General features: G+C 42.2%; 1 protein-coding gene across 1 annotated transcript; it reads left to right on the top strand.

The window, feature by feature from the left end:
• The first annotated feature begins 903 nt into the window (after positions 1–903).
• Positions 904–22,240, top strand: LOC124851207 (keratin, type I cytoskeletal 9-like). Its single transcript, XM_047338181.1, has 4 exons — positions 904–919; positions 11,683–12,725; positions 21,868–21,939; positions 22,084–22,240. The coding sequence occupies exons 1-2, from the start codon at positions 904–906 to the stop codon at positions 12,618–12,620; spliced, it is 954 nt and encodes a 317-aa protein (XP_047194137.1). The 3' UTR covers positions 12,621–12,725; positions 21,868–21,939; positions 22,084–22,240.
• The last annotated feature ends 109 nt before the right edge of the window (positions 22,241–22,349 follow it).

Below are 22,349 nucleotides of genomic sequence, written 5' to 3'. Positions count from 1 at the left end.
TTTTTCTTTCACAAATGTTTTTCCATTAATGTTGCATAAGTGAATTTCGCCAACCTCTACACTGTCAAGAACCCCATATCTTTCAACTTAGCTAACTATCTATATGGTAATTTTGGTTATAGTTATTAATTTAATTGTTAATCAGAGTTCCAAATTTGTAGTTAGAACCTTTATGAGACTTAATCAATAAATTGGCTATCTTTTCACTTCCTTTGAAGGGTGGTGCCCCGAGGTAACTTTAATCAATTAAAGTTATTATTTAATATTAATAATAAAATATTAATATTTAATATTTTTATCTTGATAACCAAATTTATTGAATGCCGAAAGGCACACCATTTTATGGTATCACGTTTGATGCATTATGGCACAACAATAGGCATTTTCTGATGTTTCCTATGTTAAAGGAGATATGTTGGGAAGCATTGAAGCTCCTTTCCCTGCAACAGCAAAAGAGACAATTAGGAAGAAATAGGCTTTTTCAAGAAACTATTCTCAAAGTCTGCGGTTGTCTCGGACCACCAACAAGGTCAGACGAAACAAGTTATGGCAAGGTTAGTGTATGAATGGTACTAACACAAATTTATAATGTCATAAAATTATCAATCAACAAAGGGGATACATTACCTCATTGCTTAACACCCACCGAACAGCCCTGTGTACCATGTGCACATGCTTGTCAGACCCAGACAGAAGATTAGAACATACCGCTTTTTTTCCACAGAGGCACCAAAACAAACACGTGACCCTAACGATATTGACTTCACAGGCAGCCAAATAGAATCTGGAGGTAATGGAACCATCTCTGAACCATGAAGAAAATACAGCCCAACCGTTTCCACAAACGATCCTCATTGATGGTTGAACAAACTGAGGGCTCACAGCTTATCCCTCTCAATAGCCATGCCCAGAGCTGAAGGCAAGTAGACAGTACAGAGTTCTATGACATTGGTGTGCTGCCCTCTCCACTAAGGGCTCCAAACTCCTTGGAATGACCCCTTCTGCCATACTGCCCCCCAGCCATAAGGTGAGGCATTCGTAGTTACCACCTCTCACCTCACCCAGCAGAAGAAATGTACTGTCTCCAAGGCACTTGGGAGTAACTCTGACCTTGACCCCTTCCTGTGTAGATGAGGATTGTTGGGACCTGATATTTGTGAACTACAGTTCGGCCTACATGTATAGTCAAAGCCTTGACCACATGCTTTTCTTTGTTCTGGAGACCAACCTTTTTTTCCCTTTCCATGGACAGGTAACACAACTGGGCTTAATAATTATACTAGGCTAAGCAAAGACTGTTTATTCGATTCCGTGTGATGTTTATAAGTTTGATTTGTGTTGCTGTGATATTTTGGTTACAAGTTATTTGAAAGTTAATGATAGTTATGTTATGCTCTTCACAGTCTTTCTTTGCATGCAAGCTACTTTCTCTAACCTGGCACCTACACACACACACACACGCTCCCCCATGATGACCAGCCATGTGGATACAGCGAGTATGTCTAGACTCTACATGACTGTCTGTCACAGGCTTATGCCCAAGCTGTGGGACATATTTAAAGCAAAAATGCACTCACCTACATAACAGCTAAACGCATACATTTTTCTATACCACGTGGTCCTTCTTTCATCTCACGTTTCTTTGTCACTGGTCTTAGTTTTATCTTGTCTGTTATGATGGCTGGGATGCCATCAATTAAAGATAGGGTGGATGTAAGGTAGTAGCCTTTATGCACCACTGGGTAGCACTGTTGCTTTTATGCTCCCGTCTAGGGTAGGAGTGCAGCATAAAAGTATACAAAAACTGGTTCTCTTCCCTGTCCCTAAAACCAGAATGAACACACTAATAATCCAATAACAAGATAATTTATTACTCACACAAAAGTGAAAAGTGTAGGTAAACTGAAACAAGTATTACTCAGGGTGAACCCAGGCCCAAAACAACGAACAAAGGAATCTCTCCCTTCAAAGTAAACTGCTGGATAACCCTATTGAAATAAACACATAAACCAAAAGACGAGGACAGAACCGAGGCCACTGCTGTCAAGTCGCTGTCCTCCTGATGACTGGGAAACCTGGATGCTTTAACCTGCAGCCTGTTGCGGAGGGGCCAATCAGCAGAGCACAGCTCCCAGCAAGAATCAGCCCATCCAGCCAATCAGGAGGGGACCTGCCGGTGGCACTACAAAGGTCTTCTCCTGAAAGGAACACACACTCACCCCAAAATACAGACACACAAAAACATAGAAATAAAACACAATACGGCCAGGGCCATAAACAGTTGAGCTGTTTACCCTCTAGAGAATCTAGCCATTTGCACTGTTTGTCCTTGCTGGGACACTGTAGCTCTGAGATTTGTCTTGTGCACAATGCCACGTATCTCAGTTTACTTTTGCTTCCCTGCAGGGTTAGCAGGGTTCATGACGGCTCTCAACATTATAACATATTCAAACTTAAACCACCCATTTTGTTAACCTGGTTGTATATTATGTTTATTAAGATGTTAAGCTACAATTCACTGTTGTTTTTAGTGGTGAGCACTCTGTTTAGCCCTTGAATATTGTCCTTGATTTTGGCTAGTTAGCCGTGTATTGGTCCGGCAGTTGTTGAGGTCTCTGTAGTTAATTTAATTGCACAGTAATCTTTATTTTGGCAACATATGTTTTATATAGTTTCACATACTCCTTTGTATCATTATTTTCTTCTGCAATGAAATATGTTTTATTTTCTAAAAGAGTTTACTTTTGCTGCCCTGCAAGGTGTTGGAGCCAGCCAGTGTGTGAACAGGAGTATAGTTGTTGGACCAATAAATGGCTAAACAGTATCTAATTCACGGAGTGTTTACTCCGTTAGGATACACAATTGGATGTAGGCAGTTAGGCCATGCGAGTCTCCTGCCCCCAGCTTAATCAGGAGAATACGTCCCCTTCTCACTCAGAAGGCGGCACAGGTTCTGGTCAAGGCTAGGGTCATCTCACGACTAGACTACTGCAACTCCCTCTTGGCAGGTTTACCTGCTAGTGCTATCTGACCTCTGAAGCTCATCCAGAATCAACCTACCTAAGTTCACTCACACTACTCCGCTCCTCCGCTCCCTTCACTGGTTACCAGTGGCTGCATGCATCCGTTTCAAGACAGTAGTACTTGCATACTGTGCTGTGAACGGATCGGGTCCAGTCTACATCCAGGACATTGTCAAACCTTTCACCCCAGCCCGTCCACTCTGCTCTGTATCTGCCAATCGGCTTGCTGCTCCCTCACTGCGAGCTAGCCACTCAACAAAATAATGACTGTTTGCTGTCCTTGCTCCCAAATGTTGGAATGAGCTCCCAATTGACATCAGGACAGCAGAAAGTCTACACATCTTCCGCTGCAGACTAAAGTTTGCGACTATAATCTCATCTTCTAAACCCACAACTTGTATCTTAGATCCCATTCCTACAAAAATACTTGATTGATAGTACGTTACTGAACACAATCAATCTCTCATTATCATCAGGATATGTACCACAGTCCTTTAAACTAGCTGTAATCAAACCCCTTCTCAAAAAACCCACCCTGGACCCAGAGACTTTAGCCAACTACAGACTGATATCTAACCTCCCCTTCTTGTTGTTAAAGACTCTGCAGCTTGTCCAAAATGCTGCAGCACATGTCCTGACAAGACCCGGGAAAAGAGACCTCATTTCTCCTGTATTAGCTTCACTACTGTGATGGAAATCTGGAAATACAAGAGGCTGGAACACCAAATTTGTCTTTGTGTATTTAATAGAGGCTTTCTGCAGAAAGGATCAACACAGAGAGTCACAAGGATCTCAGAGTGAAGATGGAGAACAGTCAAATGCAAGGATCTTATATAGGAGAACTAAAGCTGTTTGCCTGAACCAGTTCAGACTGGTTCTGTAGGTGCAGTTTGAGACAGGAATTAATACACAGGAAACTGATTTGCATACATTTCCATTGGGTTGTTTGGACAGTCAATAAGTAATGGAAAGGTCATACAGGTATATAAAAAGGTCATACAGGTTTCAGGTCATAAACATTTCAGGTCATGGAGTCTTAGACAGGTATGCAAAAAGTTACTCTTCAACTTTAAAATAACCACACTTAGTCATTTTCCACTATACTTAGTTATTTTTCCACTACACTACACTGGCTTCTGGTTAAATCTAGAATATAATTAAAAATTCTCCTCCTCACCTTCAAGGCCCTTAATAATATGGCACCATTATACCTTAAAGGGGACATAGCATGCAAATTCCACTTTGTTAGTGCTTCTACAGGTTAATGTGGCTATCTGGCATGTCTACCAACCCAAAAACTCTGGGGAAAAAACACTCGCCCATTTTGTTATGGTTCCTCTAAGTCAGAAACGTCATGCTTGAGTGACTCGAATGAGCTTCCTGTGTATTGTGTCGTAACAATACACTGGAAGTCTCCCTACATGGCCTTGGCCCACCCCCCACCTCATCCCCCCCGCCCCCCCCACACTCGTTACGCCGGGTTTACACCGGACGCAGCGAGGCAGCACAGCGCCGTTCCCAAGCGCGCAGCCGCCTGGCTGTTCACACGGGACGCGCATTTCTCCGCTGGTCAGCCCGCTTCACTCACATGTGGCATTTGTCTGACTGCGTTGGGACTGGGAGGCTGCAGCAGTTGCTCGGGCGCGACCGCTCGCTCTCCCATGCGTGAGCTGGAATTTGTGTCAACGCCACACAGCCAGCAGTGTGGAAGACTTCCGCAGTGTTCAGCACTACTGTAACACTGGCACAAACACACAGAGCCCCCCCACTCGTTACGCCGGGTTTACACCGGACGCAGCGAGGCTGCGAGGCAGCGCAGCAGGGACGCGCATTTCTCCTCACTGGTCAGCCCCATAGACTGAATATATAAGGTCAGCCCGCGATTCTGCTTTCTCCGCTTGTTGTTATACCCATTGAATGTCGGGGTTCGGGGGTAAATGATGGTCTTCATAGCCCCCCCCCACCCCTCTCTTTCTCTCTCTGTCTGTCTGCTTGTGTGCTTGTAGTGGATGGGCAGAGGGGGACATTTAATTATGTGATTGGGAAAATTAAAACTCCAGGACAACAGAAGGGGAATACAAAGTATGGGATGCATATTTGATAATTTATATCATATAAAATATGTAATTTATATCGTTTAAAATCATGGGGGGGAGGGGGGAGCTGGCTCATTAGCATTTAAAGGAACAGGCACTCAAAACAGGTCACTGTGGAGGGCTGTTTTAGACAGGGTAAAAAGGGTGCTGTTTTAAATGATCCTTGTGGTATTTTGACCAAAGTATGTTACAGACATTTCATTAAGACCCCAAGGAACCATATCAACTTGTGGTAAAATGGGCATGCTATGTCCCCTTTAAAGAGCTGATAGTACCATATCAACCCACTAGAGCACTGCGCTCCCAGAATTCAGGCTTACTTGTCATCCTTAAAGTCTCTAAAAGTAGAGTAGGAGCCAGAGCTTTCAGCTATCAAGCTCCTCTCCTGTGGAATCCTCTCCCACTTTCAGTTCGGGAGGCAGACACCCTCTGTACGTTTAAGAGTAGACTTAAAACCTTCCTTTACGATAAAGCTTAGTTAGAGCTGGTCCAGGCTTGTCTTGGACCTGGTCTTAGTTATGCTGCTATAGGTCTAGAATGTCGCACACAAGGAGCTTCTCTTCCCAGCTTCTCCTTCCTCTTCTCCCTCCTTATCAAATCAAAGAAATTAATATCTCATCAATACATGTTACTGACTTGACATCTTCAGCTGAGTCCCTATGTCTTATAAACTGTGATTGATAAACACATCTTCTGACTACACCTTGGTTAAAGAAAAAATAAATAAATAAATGTCAGTTTAGTTGCAATTATATGGCACTTACATGTAGCACTTGTAGTTTGGCTTTTTTTAAGAAAATTGTACTTACTCTGGGTTGTACCCTCATGGTTGAATGCAGTCGCTTTGGATAAAAGCATCAGCTAAAGGAAATGTAATGTAATCTCACTCTTTGATATAATGCATTAAATATTAGACAACAATAATTTAATTTACTAATGCATTGACCAAATGTTTTAAATAACCCTAAAAATGTATCAATCAATCAATCAATCAAATTTTATTTGTATAGCCCATATTCACAAATCACAATTTGTCTCATCGGGCTTTAACATAGTGTGACATCCTCTGCCCTTAACCCTCAACAAGAGTAAGGAAAAACTACTAAAAACCCTTTTAACAGGGTAAAAAGAAGGTAGAAACCTCAGAGAGAGCCACATGTGAGAGATCCCTCTCCCAGGACGGACAGAAGTGCAATAGATGTCAAGTGTAAAGGAGAACATCAAGATAAAGGTTTTAGCAGCATTGATAATGGTTAAACATTTTGAAGCATAACTGAAGGTCAGTGAATTGGTGGATTAATGTCATTAATGGTCAAGTGTCTGAGGAGAAATACTATGTATCGAGCAGTCCTGCAGCAATCATAGTCTATGGTCAGCAGCCAGCAAGATCATGATCCACCATCAAGATCGGATGCCACTATAGTCCACAGTCATTGTCCACTGCCGCCATTAGGATCCATCATCAGCTGCCACCTCGGTCGTGGTCCACCACCACTATCAGATGCCAACACGATAAAGGATCTGCCTTTATTATCACGATCAGCCAGCACGATGCAGAATCCGCCATACTGGATCCACCATTACGATCTCTGATACGTGATCCATAGATCCTAATCCATGATGTGGCCACAGCTGCGGCCCTGGATCTGCGAACGATAAGGCAAAGGGACTCTGGGGAAGAAGTCAAGTCAGTAACATGTAGTGATGGGATATGAATTACTTTGATGTGATAACGATTGAGAAGAGGAAGGAGAAGCTGGAAAGAGAAGCTCCGTGTGTCATGTATCCCCCGACCTTCTAGACCTATAGCAGCATAACTAAGAGCGGGTCTAAGACAAGCCTGGACCAGCTCTAACTATAAGCTTTATCAAAAAGGAAGGTTTTAAGCCTACTCTTAAACGTACAGATGGTGTCTGCCTCCCGAACTGAAAGTGGGAGATGATTCCACAGGAGAGGAGCTTGATAGCTGAAAGCTCTGGCTCCTACTCTACTTTTAGAGACTTTAGGGACGACAAGTAAGCCTGAATTCTGGGAGCGCAGTGCTCTAGTGGGTTGATAAGGTACTAACAGCTCTTTAAGATATAATGGTGCCATATTATTAAGGGCCTTGAAGGTGAGGAGGAGAATTTTAAATTCTATTCTAGATTTAACTGGAAGCCAGTGTAGCGAAGCTAATACTGGAGAAATGTGCTCTCTTTTCTTGGTTCTTGTCAGGACACGTGATGCGGCATTTTGGACAAGCTGCAGAGTCTTTAACGACTTACTGCTGGAGTCTGATAATAAGGAATTACAATAATCCAGTCTGGATGTAATAAAGGCATGGACTAGTTTTTCTGCATCCTTTTGAGAAAGGACATGTCTGATTTTGGAGATATTACGCAAGTGGAAAAAGGCGGTCCTAGAAATTTGTTTTAAGTGAGAATTAAAGGACAAATCAGGATGGAAGATCACTCCCAAGTTCCTGACTGTTTCATTGGAAGCAAGGGCAATGTCGTCTAGCGCAGCTATATCATTAGATAATGTATCTTTAAGGTGTTTAGGGCCAAGTATTAGAACCTCTGTCTTATCTGAGTTTAATAAGAGAAAATTGCGGGTCATCCAGGTTTTTATGTCCTTGAGACATGCTTGGAGTTTAGTTATTTGATTACTTTGTTCAGGTTTTATTGACAAGTATAACTGGGTGTCATCCGCATAGCAGTGGAAATTTACAGAGTGTGTCCTGATAATGTTTCCGAGTGGAAGCATATATAATGAGAATAAAATTGGGCCGAGCACAGAGCCCTGTGGAACACCATGGTTAACTTTGGTGCGCACAGATGACTCATCATTAATTTGCACGAATTGGGAGCGATCAGAAACATAGGATTTAAACCAGTTTAGGGCGGTTCCTTTAATGCTAATTAACTGTTCTAGTCTCTGTAATAAAATGTTATGGTCAATTGTGTCAAATGCTGCACTAAGATCTAACAGAACGAGGACAGACACAAACCCCTGATCTGAAGCTATTAGAAGGTCATTAGTGACTTTTGCCAAGGCTGTCTCTGTACTATGATTCGCTCTAAACCCTGACTGAAAGTCTTCATATATATTATTTTCCTGGAGAAACTCACACAGCTGATTGGCTACAACTTTTTCTAGGATTTTAGACAGGAAGGGGAGGTTGGATATCGGTCTGTAGTTGGCTAAAACCTCTGGGTCTAGGGTGGTTTTTTTGAGAAGGAGTTTGATTACAGCTATTTTAAAAGACTGTGGTACATATCCTGATGATAATGACAGATGTATTGTGTTCAGTAACGAACTATCAATTAGGGGCAGAATTTCTTTAAGTAATTTTGTAGGAATGGGATCTAAGATACAAGTTGTTGGTTTAGAACATGAGATTATTTTGGTCAGCTGATCGAGGGTGATCAGAGAGAAGCTGTCTAAATAATCGGTAGGATTCTCAGCCGTTTCTGAGATTTCTGTGCTTGATGGGGTATTAGTGCCAATTGAGGGCAGGAGATGTTTGATTTGATTTCTAATAGTTAGAATTTTATCATTAAAGAAATTCATAAAGATATTGCTATTTAGGGATCGAGGAATACTGGGTTCGGTGGAGGTGTGACTCTCAGTCAGCCTGGCTACAGTGCTGAAGAGAAACCTGGGGTTGTTTTTATTCTCTTCTATTAGTTTTGAATAGTAGGCAGCTCTTGCTTTGTGGAGGGCCTTCTTATATGCTTTAACACTATTCTTCCAGACTAGGAGATATTCAACACGGTTGCTGGAGCGCCACTTCCTTTCTAGTTTTCTTGATACTTGTTTTAACTCATGTGTCTTGGAATTATACCACGGAGCTAATTTACTATGTTTTATATGTTTCTTTTTTAGAGGCGCTATTGAGTCTAATGTTAATCGTAATGAGTCTACAGAGCTATCGACGAGATGGTCAATCTCAGTGGAGCTAGGGTTTTTAATGAATTTGTTGTTTATATCGACGGATAGTACGGGTTTAAATGTAATCGGAATTATTTCCGATTACATCTAGAAAATTAGTTTATTATTAGTGGCATATATTCTGATAGTGAAAAATTGAAGGTTATTAAATTATGGTCTGCTAGAATTGGATTGCGCGGAAGTACCGTTAGATGTTCAATTTTGACACCGTATGATAATATAAGGTCAAGTGTGTGGTTACAACAATGAGTAGGTTGGTGTACACACTGACTGAAACCAATTGAGTCTAATATCGAAATAAATGCTATGCTAAGGCTATCTTTATTATTGTCAACATGAATATTAAAGTCACCAACAATAATAATTTTATCGGTCTTTAGGACTAGGTTTGATAAGAACTCAGGGAATTCTGTTAAAAATTCAGAATAAGCCCCAGGGGCACGGTAAACTACAGCAAATATGATTGGCTGTTGGTGTTTCTTGGATTGGCGTGGAAGACTAAGAACAAGACATTCAAATGAGTTGTAGGGAAATTCTCTGGGAACGTGTGTATTTACATGACTGGGGGTAGATTCATTTAGACTGACATATTCATCAGGATGCAGCCACGTCTCAGTGAGGGACAATAAATCTATTTTATGAGCTGACACTATTTCATTAACTAAAATACCCTTTGATGATAATGATCTTATGTTTAAAAGACCACATTTAAAAGTCTTTGTTTCCTGAGTTGTTGCAGCGGTTGTGTTAATTTGTATTAGATTTTTGTGTGGAATTCTCCCTCTGTTATTGTTTGAATTAAATAATGTAATGGGACGGTGGACAGACACAATCTATGGGGTTGTGGTTGTGTGACTGATCCAGATGGAGCGCAGAGAAGTGTGTAGCACTGCAGCTCTGCGTCCTGGTCCCAACCCTGGGTTGTCATTTAATAGACTGGGTAATATTCCTTGATAAGAGAGATGCCCCATCCCAAGTGGGATGGACGCCGTCTCCCCTAACAAGACCAGGTTTCCTCCAAAAAGTTTGCCAATTATTTACAAAGCCCACACCGTTTACAGGACACCACCTCGACAGCCAGCGGTTAAAAGAGAACATGCGCCTAAACATGTCATCACCTGTTGTTTTAGGAAGAGGTCCAGAGAAAACTACAGTGTCCGACATCGTTTTTGCAAAAGCACACACTGACTCCACATTAACTTTAGTGACCTCCGACATGCGAAGCCGGGAGTCGTTGCTGCCGACGTGAATTACGATCTTGCTGTATTTACGTTTAGTTTTAGCCAGCAGCTTCAGTTTGGATTCGGTGTCGCCGGCTCTGGCCCCTGGAATGCAATTGACTATGGTCGCTGGTGTCGCTAACCTCACGTTTCTCAGAACCGAGTCACCAATGACCAGAGTTTGCTTCTCAACGGGTGCATCGTTGAGTGGAGAGAATCTGTTTGAAACGTGAGCTGGTGGGTCTTTAATCGTGGGCTTTTTTTAAAAAATGTATGCCCTTTCATCCTCATCATTTATTGTCATAATCCAATTCTGGTCATGGTGTCATTTTCAGTGAAAAAGAAGCTAGATAAAGAGATTGACAGAGTAGAAAAATCAATCAGTTGTCTCAGAGAAATTCATAAACAAACCAATGCCGAGAATGACCTAGAAAAATTGCATGAATTAAAAATTGTAATATGACAATCTCTTCCTAAAAAAGTTCAAGACTTTAAGCACAATACAAACAAAATATCCTATATTTCAGCAAATACAACTGATAAACAATTGAATACCTCAGTCAAAAGTTGTAAAAAAGACAGTTACATTGAAGGAAACAGACAATGAAAAAAATGTATCAGAAACTTGCAGCATATTATGAAAATGTATATAAATCTGGCATAACAATGAACTTTAACCCAATGCCCTTTCTAAATTAAAAATTTTAATTAGTTATTTTTTAAATGTAATCAACAATGCATGTAGACATCATGCTCTCCCTCAAACAATGTACCAAGCAACTATTAATGTGATGCCAAGACCAGGACGAGAGGGTCACACCCTATCAGATTATAGACCATAAAGTTAATCAATCAAATTTTATTTGTATAGCCCATATTGCTCCACAATATGTGATCTACAATCCATCATTTAATCTTTTTATAAAAACTCAACTTAAATGTTTAATTTAGCTTGACTCATGATGCCATGGTACTATCATATCATTTTGTTGGTTAAAGATTGTAAGCAAACCCCATGGTGGAAAGCATGAAATCAAAGAAATTATATTTAAAAAAAAAAAAAAGTATTTTTAATGGAAATGTCAAACAGAAAAAATAATCTCAAAAGTCAAACTGAAAAAACAAAAGCACACGGGAGAAAACACAGGAGGCTTACACAGGAGAAGACGGGAGCTCGGGAGACAAACACAGGAGATCAGGACAGGACATAATGACGATCCGACTGGTGCAGACAATCACAGACAGGAAGTAAAACTAGACACTAGACACAAGAACCCAGACTACAAAATAAAACAGGAAACAGAACACAGGGACACAGAAACAACTCAGACAAACAAACACAAGGAAGTCAAGAAACACAAGGTAATGACAAAACAGAAAACACTCTTAAAGAATACAAAACCCTTACAGAACCCCCACCCCCCCTCAAGAGCCGGATTCTAGACGGCCAAAAAGCGAAAACAGAGACGGGAGGGAGGAGGGGGGATCCGGAGGAGGGAATCCTGGACAGAGCACAGGGGCGCGGGCGGCGCGGAGGCCGGTCAGGGACAGAGAACAGAGGCTCGGGAGGACGGCACCGTGGCCGATCAGGGACAGAGTACAGAGTCTCGGGCGGGCGGCGCGGAGGCCGGTCAGGGGCAGAGAACAAAGGCTCGGGCGGACGGCACCGTGGCCGATCAGGGACAGAGTACAGAGGCTTGGGGGGACGGCACTGTGGCCGATCAGGGACGAGGCACTGGGACTCAGGCGGACGGCCCGGAGGCCAGTCAGGGACGCAGCACGGGGACTCAGGAGATAGCCGCTTCTGCAGCTGTCCAGAAACATCAAGGAGCGTAGACCTCAGCCCCGGACGTGGGGCAGGAACCGGAGTAGCCGCTGACGGGACCCCCAATGCCGGAACAGGTGACTTCTACCGAGACCCCGACGCCGGAACTGGAGTGGCGTCTGCCGGGACCCCCGACGCCGGAACTGGAGTGGCGTCTGCCGGGACCCTCCGGCACAGAACAGGGACTGGAGTAGACACTGCGAGGACCCCCGACGCCGGAACTGGAGTGACGTCAGCCGGGACCCTCCGGCGCGGCACAGGAATGGGAGTGATGAGAGCCGGGACCCCCGACGCCGGAATTGGAGCGGACAGGAGGAGACTGGGACCCAGCCAGGACTGGGGGCTGGTGCCTGTGAGCCTGCTTCAGAGGAGAGAGGCTCCCGCTGTGGACGCCCCCTCTCCAACGTCCGCCACCCACAGCAGAAACCTTTTGGAGGCTGCGGGGTCCTCCATAAGCCCAACAGCCCCCCAGGTACGGATCAGTGGATGGGACTGGAGGCTGGTGCCTGTGAACAGGCTGTAGAGGAGAGGGATTCCTGCTGTGGACGCCCCCTCTCCGACGTCTGCCACCCCCAGCAGAAACCTTTTGGAGGCTACGGGGTCCTCCATAAGCCCAACAGCTTCCCAGGTACGGGTCAGTGGATGGGACTGGAGGGTTGAGGAAGTCCTCTAGCTTGTCCTGCACCACCAGAAGGTGCGGGACAAAATGGCTCACCCAAGGTCGGTCCTCCAGCCATGCCTGAAGAACTGAGATTTATTTCAGGGTCTCAGCTTGGTGCTGGTTGCCCGGTGAACAAAGCTTGTAAACCAGGGCATCCAAAGAAAAAACTTGTTTGCAAAAAAAACGAATCTCTGCTGGGTCTATATTCTTGGTCGGATCGTTCTGTCAGGGTAGGTGAGGCAGATGGACCCAGGATGCAGAGTTTAAACAAAAGAGTATTTTTAATGGAAATGTCCAACAGAAAAAATAAGAATAAACGCAGGAATCTCAAAAGTCAAACTGAAAAAAACAAAAGCACACGGGAGAAAACACAGGAGGCTTACACAGGAGAAGAGGACGGGAGCTCAGGAGACACAGGATACAGAAACACAGGAGATCAGGACAGGACATAATGACGACGATCCGACAAGGACAAAGGGGAGCACAGAGACTTATATCCACACACAGGGAAGGCAGGGGCAATTGGACACAGGTGAAACACATGAGGACTGGTGCAGACAATCACAGACAGGAAGTAAAACTAGACACTAGACACAAGAACCCAGACAACAAAATAAAACAAGAAGTGACGAGAGAAAACACACTATGAACAGAGACTACAAAATAAAACAGGAAACCGAACACAGGGACACCGAAACAACTCAGACAAACATAAACACAAGGAAATCAAGAAACACGAGGTAATGACAAAACAGAAAACACTCTTCATAAAGAATACAGAATACAAAACCCTTACAGTACTCTACAGGTCCATGATGGCAGAACAACTGACAGATATTGTCAATTTCTTGTGAGGTTGTGGTGTCTCGGAAGAAATAATCAATTTGTTTGAAGATCAAAAGGTACCAGTTACATTTGTAACCTTTTAATTTTAGTTATAAACAGGAAAAGATGTTGAATACCTTGTGCTACTGGTTAGGGACCTCACACTGGGCCTCATTCACAAACAGTGCGTCAGCAATTAATCACTAGGCTGTGCCCGGCTGTTCTAGAAAATGTAAACACACACCCTTTTAACTTAAAGCACAATATATTAAAACTCCATTTATTTAAATAAAAATAGGCTTTATTAGACAACAATAATTTAATTTACTAATGCATTTACCAAATGTATTAAATAACCATAAAAATGTATGCCCTTTCATCCTCATCATTTATTGTCATAAATTCTTCAACTATAACAGTTGAGATAGATTACTTAGTTGACAATAGAGTATATGAGAATGTTCATATTGAAATATAACAGTTTTGGCTTTCGTTAAATTGTTTATTGGTTTATAATTCATCGGTCAATTTCAACAATATAGTGCCATGAAATTCCACAACTGTAGCTGATTTTAACTGATTTATTGGTAGCAAAAAACAATCATATATGAGAGCTTTTAAATTATATTTAAATATATTTAGTATATAGTTCTGCTCAAACTTGCCAACCCTCAAACCCCTCATGGTTGACATCCATGCCAACACATGCGTACATTTCTGCTATGCCTAACTCATTGATAAATTACAAGAAAGCACTCAAACCTCCTATTATTCATTATTAATAGAAATAAAATAAGAACAACCCCAGGTTCCTCTTCAGCACTGTAGCCAGACTGACAGAGAGTCATAGATCTACTGATCCATCTATTCCTCTAAATCTGAGAAGCAATGATTTCATGAACTTCTTCACAAATAAAATTATAACCATCAAGGAAGAAAATCCTCAGCCTCCTTAGAAACCATAGAACCACCTTTGGCACCAGATCTATATTTGGACCACTTTTCTTCAATTGATCTTCCTGAACTGACCTCACTAGTTTCATCTTCTAAACCAACGACTTGTCTATTGTCTTGTTGACAGTTCCATATTAAATCAGATTAATATGTCTTTGTCAACCGGCTACGTACCACAAGCTTTTAAGGTAGCGGTAATTAAACCTCTGCTTAAAAAGCCCACTCTTGATCCAGAGGTTTTAGCTATGTATAGACCCATAATAAACCTGCCCTTCATTTCCCAAATCCTTGAAAAAGCTGTTGCTAACCAGCTATGTGATTACTTAAATAGTAATGGTTTGTTGAAAGACTTTCAGTCAGGATTTAGAATCCATCACAGAACAGAAACAGCACTATGAAAAGTTACTAATGACCTTTTCATGGCATCAGATAATGGACTTGTCTCTATACTCATCCTGTTGAATCTTAGTGCAGCATTTGACACCATAGACCACAAGATTCTGTTACAGAGACTGGAACAACATGTTGGGATTAAAGGAACAACATTAAGCTGGTTTAAATCATATTTATCAGATCGATTTAAATTTGTTAATGTTAGCAATGACTCCTCCATGCACAAAAGTTAGTCGTGGAGTTCCACATGGTTCTGTCCATGGACCGATACTCTTCACCTTATATATGCTCCCTTTAGGCAACATCATCAGAAAGCACCACATACACTTCCATTGTTACGCAGACGACACCCAGGTGTCACTTAGTTCACTTAGTTCAACTTCAGGAATGTCTCAAGAGCATTAAGGCATGGATGACCCAACACTTCCTACTTTTAAATTCAGAAAAAACTGAGTTTGTTGTAATTGGCCCTAAACATCTCAGATAAACTTGGATGGTGTTAGTTTGGCCCCTAGCTCCAGGACATGTCATTTGACCCACATATAAAACATGTCTCTAGGACAGCTTTCTTCCACCTGCGCAATATTATGAAAATTAGGAACATCCTGTCTCAGAAGGATGCTGAGAAAGTCGTCCTTGCATTTGTTACCTATAGACTGGATTACTGTAATTCTTTATTATCAGGATGTCATAGTAAGTCTTTGAAAAGCTTCTAGCTGGTACAAAATGCTGCAGCACGAGTGCTGACAGGAACTAGAAGGAGATATCATATTACTCCTGTCCTTGCATTGGCTTCATGTCAAATTCAGAATAGAATTCAAGATCCTGCTCCTCGCATATAAAGCACTTAACAGTCAAGCCGCTTTATATATCAAAGAGCTCATAACACCATATTGTCCATCACTTCGTTCCCAAAATTCAGGCTCTCTTGTGGTTCCAAGAATCTGTAAGAGTAGAATGGGAGGTAGAGCCTTCAGCTACCAGGCTCCTGTCCTGTAGAACCAGCTCCTACTCTGGGTTTGGGAGGCAGACTCCATCTCTACATTTAAGATTGAATGTAAAATGTTCCTTTTTGATTAAACTTATAGTTAGGGTTGGTACAGGGCTTACCTGAACTCACTCTCTCTCTCTCTCTCTCTCTCTCTCTCTCTGTATGATAAAGGCAACAGGAAGTCGGCCACTTTGAATTTAGTGGCCGTTTGACACATTTTAACAAACTCCTCCTAGAGCTTTGATCAGATCAACTTCAAAATCAGTGAGTGTCATCTTAACAAGCTGGAGATTAAATCTAACTCAAATTGTGAGTTTTCCTCACACGGTATGACCAGTGGCGTGGCGTCAAATTTGTATGACTCCCCATGAAAACACAATGTTGTTGTATCTCGGACATACATGGTCCAATCTTCTCCAAACTTCACATGTATGACAAGAGTCCTGGCCTGACGACATCTACACTGAAATATTGACTTATGATCACAGTGCCGTCTGGTGACAACAGGAAGTGTCTTGTTTTTTGCACATCTTACACTTTAATATACTTCTTCTCGTCCATTGACCACAACCATGTCAAACTTTGTGAGAAGGACCTCAAGACATTGATGATGAAACAGTTTGAGAACTGTGTGTTTTCATCAAACATCGTGTTCGTGGCGTAAATTGCTGTAACTTCAATGCACATTGTTCAATCTCCCTTAAAGGGGACATAGCATGCCCATTTTACCACAAGTTGATATGGTTCCTTGGGGTCTTAATGAAATGTCTGTAACATACTTTGGTCAAAATACCACAAGGATCATTTAAAACAGCACCCTTTTTACCCTGTATAAAACAGCCCTCCACAGAGCGACCTGTTTTGACTGCCTGTTCCTTTAAATGCTAATGAGCCAGCTCCCCCCTCCCCCCTCTCCCCCCATGATTTTAAACGATATAAATTACATATTTTATATGATATAAATTATCAAATATGCATCCCATACTTTGTATTCCCTTGTTGTCCTGGAGTTTTAATTTTCCCAATCACATAATTAAATGTCCCCCTCTGCCCATCCACTACAAGCACACAAGCAGACAGACAGAGAGAGAAAGAAGGGGGGGCTATGAAGACCATCATTTACCCCCGAACCCCGACATTCAACGGGTACAACAACAAGCGGAGAAAGCAGAATCGCGGGCTGACCTTATATGTACAGTCTATGGGGCTGACCAGCGCGGAGAAATGCACGTCCCGTGTGAACAGCCAGGCGGCTGCGCGCTGGAGAACGGCGCTGCGCTGCCTCGCAGCGGCACTTCCGCGTCCGTGTCCCGGCGACTACTGTAACCCGGCGGAACTACTGCCGGCGGAACTACTGTAACCGGCGGAACTACTGTAACCCGGCATACAGTAGAGCTGAACACTGCGGAAGTCTTCCACACAGCTGGCAGTGTGGAAGACCGCTGCGGAGCAGCGCAGCGCCGTTCTCGCGCGCAGCCGCCTGGCTGTTCACACGGGACGAGCATTTCTCCGCGCTGGTCAGCCCCATAGACTGTACATATAAGGTCAGCCCGCGATTCTGCTTTCTCCGCTTGTTGTTGTACCCGTTGAATGTCGGGGTTCGGGGTTACAGTAGCGCTGAACACTGCGGAAGTCCTCCACACTGTTGGCTGTGTGGCGCTGACACAAATTCCAGCTCACGCACGGGAGAGCGCGGGTCGCTCCCGAGCAGCTGCTGCAGCCTCCCAGTCCCAACGATCCAGACAAATGCCACATGTGAGTGAATCGCGGGCTGACCAGCGGAGAAATGCTCGTCCCGTGTGAACAGCCCGGCTGCGTGCTTGGGAACGGCGCTGCGCTGCCTCGCAGCCTCCGTGTAAACCCGGAGTAACGAGTGTGGGGGCGGGACGGGACGGGACAGGGGGTGGGCCAAGACCATGTAGGGAGACTTCCAGTGTATTGTTACGACACAATACCCAGGAAGCGCAATCGAGTCGCTCAAGCATGACGTTTCTGACTTAGAGGAACTATAACAAAACGCGCAAGTGTTTTTTCCCCAGAGTTTTTGGGTTGGTAGACATGCCAGATACCCACATTAACCTGTAGAAGCACTAACAAAGTGGAATTTGCATGCTATGTCCCCTTTAAACTTCATGTGTGTAACAACAGACCCCCCCGAAGACATTAATACGGTTTTAAGGAATGGGCGTGGCAAAAGGGCTCAAAAACGCCCCCTAAAGAGCAGCCCCAGCACCATGTTTCCCACGACATGCACAAAAATCTGTAGGGACATGTGTCATGTCATTAGGAACAAGATCAAACAGGCTGCTCGATACATAGTATTTCTCCTCAGACACTTGACCATTAATGACATTAATCCACCAATTCACTGACCTTCAGTTATACTTCAAAATGTTTACCCTAATCAATGCTGCTAAAACCTTTATCTTGATGTTCTCCTTTACACTTGACATCCATTGCACTTCTGTCCGTCCTGGGAGAGGGATCCTCACATGTGGCTCTCTCTGAGGTTTCTACGTTCTTTTTTCCCTGTTAAAAGGGTTTTTAAGTAGTTTTTCCTTACTCTTGTTGAGGGTTAAGGGCAGAGGATGTCACACCTTGTTAAAGCCCTATGAGACAAATTGTGATTTGTGAATATGGGCTATACAAATAAAATTTGATTGATGATTGATTGATTGAAGTCAGCCATTTTGAATTACATTTTGTATTTTGACGAACTCCTCTTAGAGCTTTAATCCGATCAACTTTAAATTCAGTAAGTGTGTCCTCTTAACTCCATGGAGATTAAAACTAAGTCAAAGTTTAACTGTTCGTCACACTGTGACTGTGGCGTGGCATCAAATTTTGATGATTTGCCAAAAAAAGAGGCATTTGTTATAACTCCTCTGTGCTTTGTCCAATCAGCCCTAAACTCCTCTCACACGATCAAAGTCCTAGTCTGATCAGATCCATATGTCGATATTTACTCATCGTCATAGCGCCACATGCTGGCGACAGTAAGTGTTTTATAATTTGATGCACTGCTCCTGGCTGGTTTACAATATACATGATACTTCATGGTTAGAATTGTGACTTTTCCTCAAACTATGTAAACATTGAGGTGCGGTGAAGGTAGATCCTTTGCCAAAGGAGACAAAGTTATCATAACTGTACTGTGCATTGTCCAATCAGCACCAAAATTCCCACCTACAGTATAATCCCAGCCTGAAAAGATCCATTTGTCAAAATTACTCAGGGTCATAGCGCCACCTACTGATTTGGCATGAAAAGGAAGTTATTGTAACTCCACTGTACATTGTCCAATCGGCCAAAATTTGTCACGCTTCATCAGAGCCCTGACCTGAACAAATCTATTAGTCTTTATTTAGTTATAGTGATACCTACTGGTAACAGCAAATAAGCATCGTATGACAACTTTCATATATTAACCGTGTGGGTTACACTTGATGGCATGGACCATATTGCATGATTAGTGGGGGTGATCCAGCGGCACATGACTGACCAAGAAAGTTACGCATTTATCCTTCCTGCGGCGCGCAAAACGCACGCAACACAGATCCGTTTCGTCCGGTCCCTGTCCGCTCGTTGCCCCACGGCTGCATCACGCCCAGAGTTCACAAGTGCTCCGCCCTGCACAGTGCTGCACCCTAGTTTGAATAATAATCTTTACTTATCTTAATTAGATTTTGAACTACTTGTACTACTAATTTTGTACAACAAAGCTTGAACTATTTATGTATTACTATTCCTCATGACCTTTTGTAGGTCAGGTTTTTGTCAGATGTTGTTGGACCTCATGAACACTGACTTTGATCACGCGCCACCCACAACACATGGAGTGAACTGAACTCAACACATTAACTTCCACTTAATGTGGTAGGGAGGTTTTGGAGAAAAAGGATGATCTAAAGAGGAGGGTCAGACCTCTGAAACCCAGGACTATAAACACGCCTACCTACACCGACTACTGACTACACAAAGCTCCCGACTGTGCTGAGAACAGCTAGTAAACACAGTTAGTTTCCATCATACAAAGTAAAGTTCGTAATGTTTAAGTAATCTGAAAAGCCAGTGGTACACATGTCCACATATTTCAGAGGAGTAAAGAGTTGCTGAAGTTAGAGTGTACGCTTACGTTAAATAGTGTTGTCTAAATACATTTTTTAACACTGTGTTTTAATCTGCAGAACATGAAGAGATTTTAGAACAGATGTGAGCTGCTACATGGATTGTGATGAATAATGTCTCCTGGACTGTTTGCCTCTGACCTCCACCACTGTCATTACAGTCAAACTACACACTGTTAAACATTTTGACTGTAAGAGCAGCTTCTGTTCCTCCACCCAGGCTTTAGACTTAACTCTTATGGTAAAGAGACGACCGCAAAACATTAATTCACCAAAATGTCATGTTTAATTAATTATAAGTAAAATGTGCAAAAACCAGGCAAGTCTTCTGTAGTCAATGGAAAATGTATTCAGTACAGTTAAATCATGTTGGGTATGTGTTAAACATAAACTATTCAATCACATAAACTGTGTCAGAGCTTAAGTAAACCCTTAAGAGTTTGTATATCTAATATTATCTTTTGAAGTGTTAACAGCAGAAATTGATACATCACCTAATTCTAATTTAATAGTTTTCAAATTATGTTTTAAAAATTTTACTACCACCTCTAAAAACAGCAGAAATTAAAGTAAATGGAAAGAAACTGAACCTGAGAATATAAAGAATCCCACACAAAGTTCTGTTGTACTGTCATCTCATCAGAGGAAGCTGAACTGGAGGTGTTTTATTGATATGATCATCACATCTCATTAAAGAATTTAGGATGTTGTTATCCAGTCTCTCTCCTCCACATCCTAAAGAATGGCACAAAATAGGCTGCTCCAAACATGAGGTCTTCATTATTTTGACACCTGAGATACCATCTCTACATTTAAGATTGAATGTAAAATGTTCACTTTTGATTAAACTTATAGTTAGTAGGAGGCTCCTACTCAGATATTATCATTTGCACATTCAGCCCTCCTGGAGTATATGTTTTTTTTTTTGTGCTCTCTCCTTCTCTCTCTCTCTCTCTCTCTCTCTCTCTCTCTCTCTCTCTCTCTCTCTCTATTCAACTATTACAAATATTGTTAATATTATTCACACATGCTGCTACCATTAATGATATCATTATATCTCTAAATACCGTTGTTATTATTATTGTCATTATTACAACCAGTCTGACTGAGCTTAAATATGGCCGTTTTAAGTTATAAATATGGCCTCTCTCCCCTCCCTCTCCCTCTCTCTCTCTTCTCTCCCCTCTTCTCTACCCACCTCTCCCCTCTTCCCCATTTTTCTGTGCTCCAGTTGAAGCAATGTACCTTCAGAGCAGATTACCTGGGGGGGACAGGGGAGTATGGAGTATGGGACTATGTTTGTTTTAACTCACAATCTTGAATCTAACCTGGGCCACCTTGGTACGTGCAGCTGCCTCTTCTACAACACATGTAAGACAGGAAACTGTTTGCTTTGTTATAAATACCAGATGTGTATATATACTGTGTATATACATATGTATGTTTTCATTTAAAAACATGTGATCTTTTGTAGAGGATAATGGTGTAATATTTCTATAATATTTAAGATTAACTTACCCAAAACACATAGGTTCTAAGTGCATTATCTTTTCTTACTGCATATAAAATTGCTGCCATGGTGCAAATTACAACAAACGCTGTTATATATGTTCAGTGTCTGGAAGGCTTCATAATGTTCATAATGTTTCTTCTCTACTACTCCAGTAAAAAACTTTACTTCCAGTAAGAAAATATATACAATCCTTTTTCACTGCACCAAAACAACAACAAAGTTAAAGAACCCCATCAATATCAAATGCAAATTGATATAAGAAAGTGATAAAGTGCTTATGGAAATGTTTCACAAATGTGTCATCAGGCAAAGGCAACTCAGAGAGAGGAGCTGGGCACAGACAGGAAGGGACAGTCAGACAGAGGCACAGACTCTCACGTAAGTTTGTTCGTTTTTGTCTCTGAGTAATGATGATGTAAAAGCCCTCTCGTATTTAGACTTGTGAAAAGTAAAGACATTAGTCTTGTTGTTGTATTGAACTGTGTAGTTATGAGTATGGAAAACACATTATTTCTCCTCTAGGAGACAGACTGTTCAGGAGGGGTGGAAGGATCATATCCAGTCAGAGAGCCAGGTGACAAGGGCCCAGCACATCACAAGGACCCTATTGCCAGCACCAGCAAAGTGTATATATATATATATATACATACTATATACTATAAATATCTGCCCCTGCTTAAGCACAACATATAGACACATTACATAATCTATACAACTATTTGGTAAAATCCAAGAAAAACTCTAAACACTTTACAGTACAATTGACATTCACAAACACACACACACAC

The sequence above is a fragment of the Hippoglossus stenolepis genome, chromosome 20 (assembly GCF_022539355.2).
Source record: "Hippoglossus stenolepis isolate QCI-W04-F060 chromosome 20, HSTE1.2, whole genome shotgun sequence".
NCBI classification, from domain to species: domain Eukaryota; kingdom Metazoa; phylum Chordata; class Actinopteri; order Pleuronectiformes; family Pleuronectidae; genus Hippoglossus; species Hippoglossus stenolepis.
The sequence above is the reverse complement of the archived record's forward strand: the minus strand, read 5'-3'. Positions and strand labels throughout refer to the sequence as shown.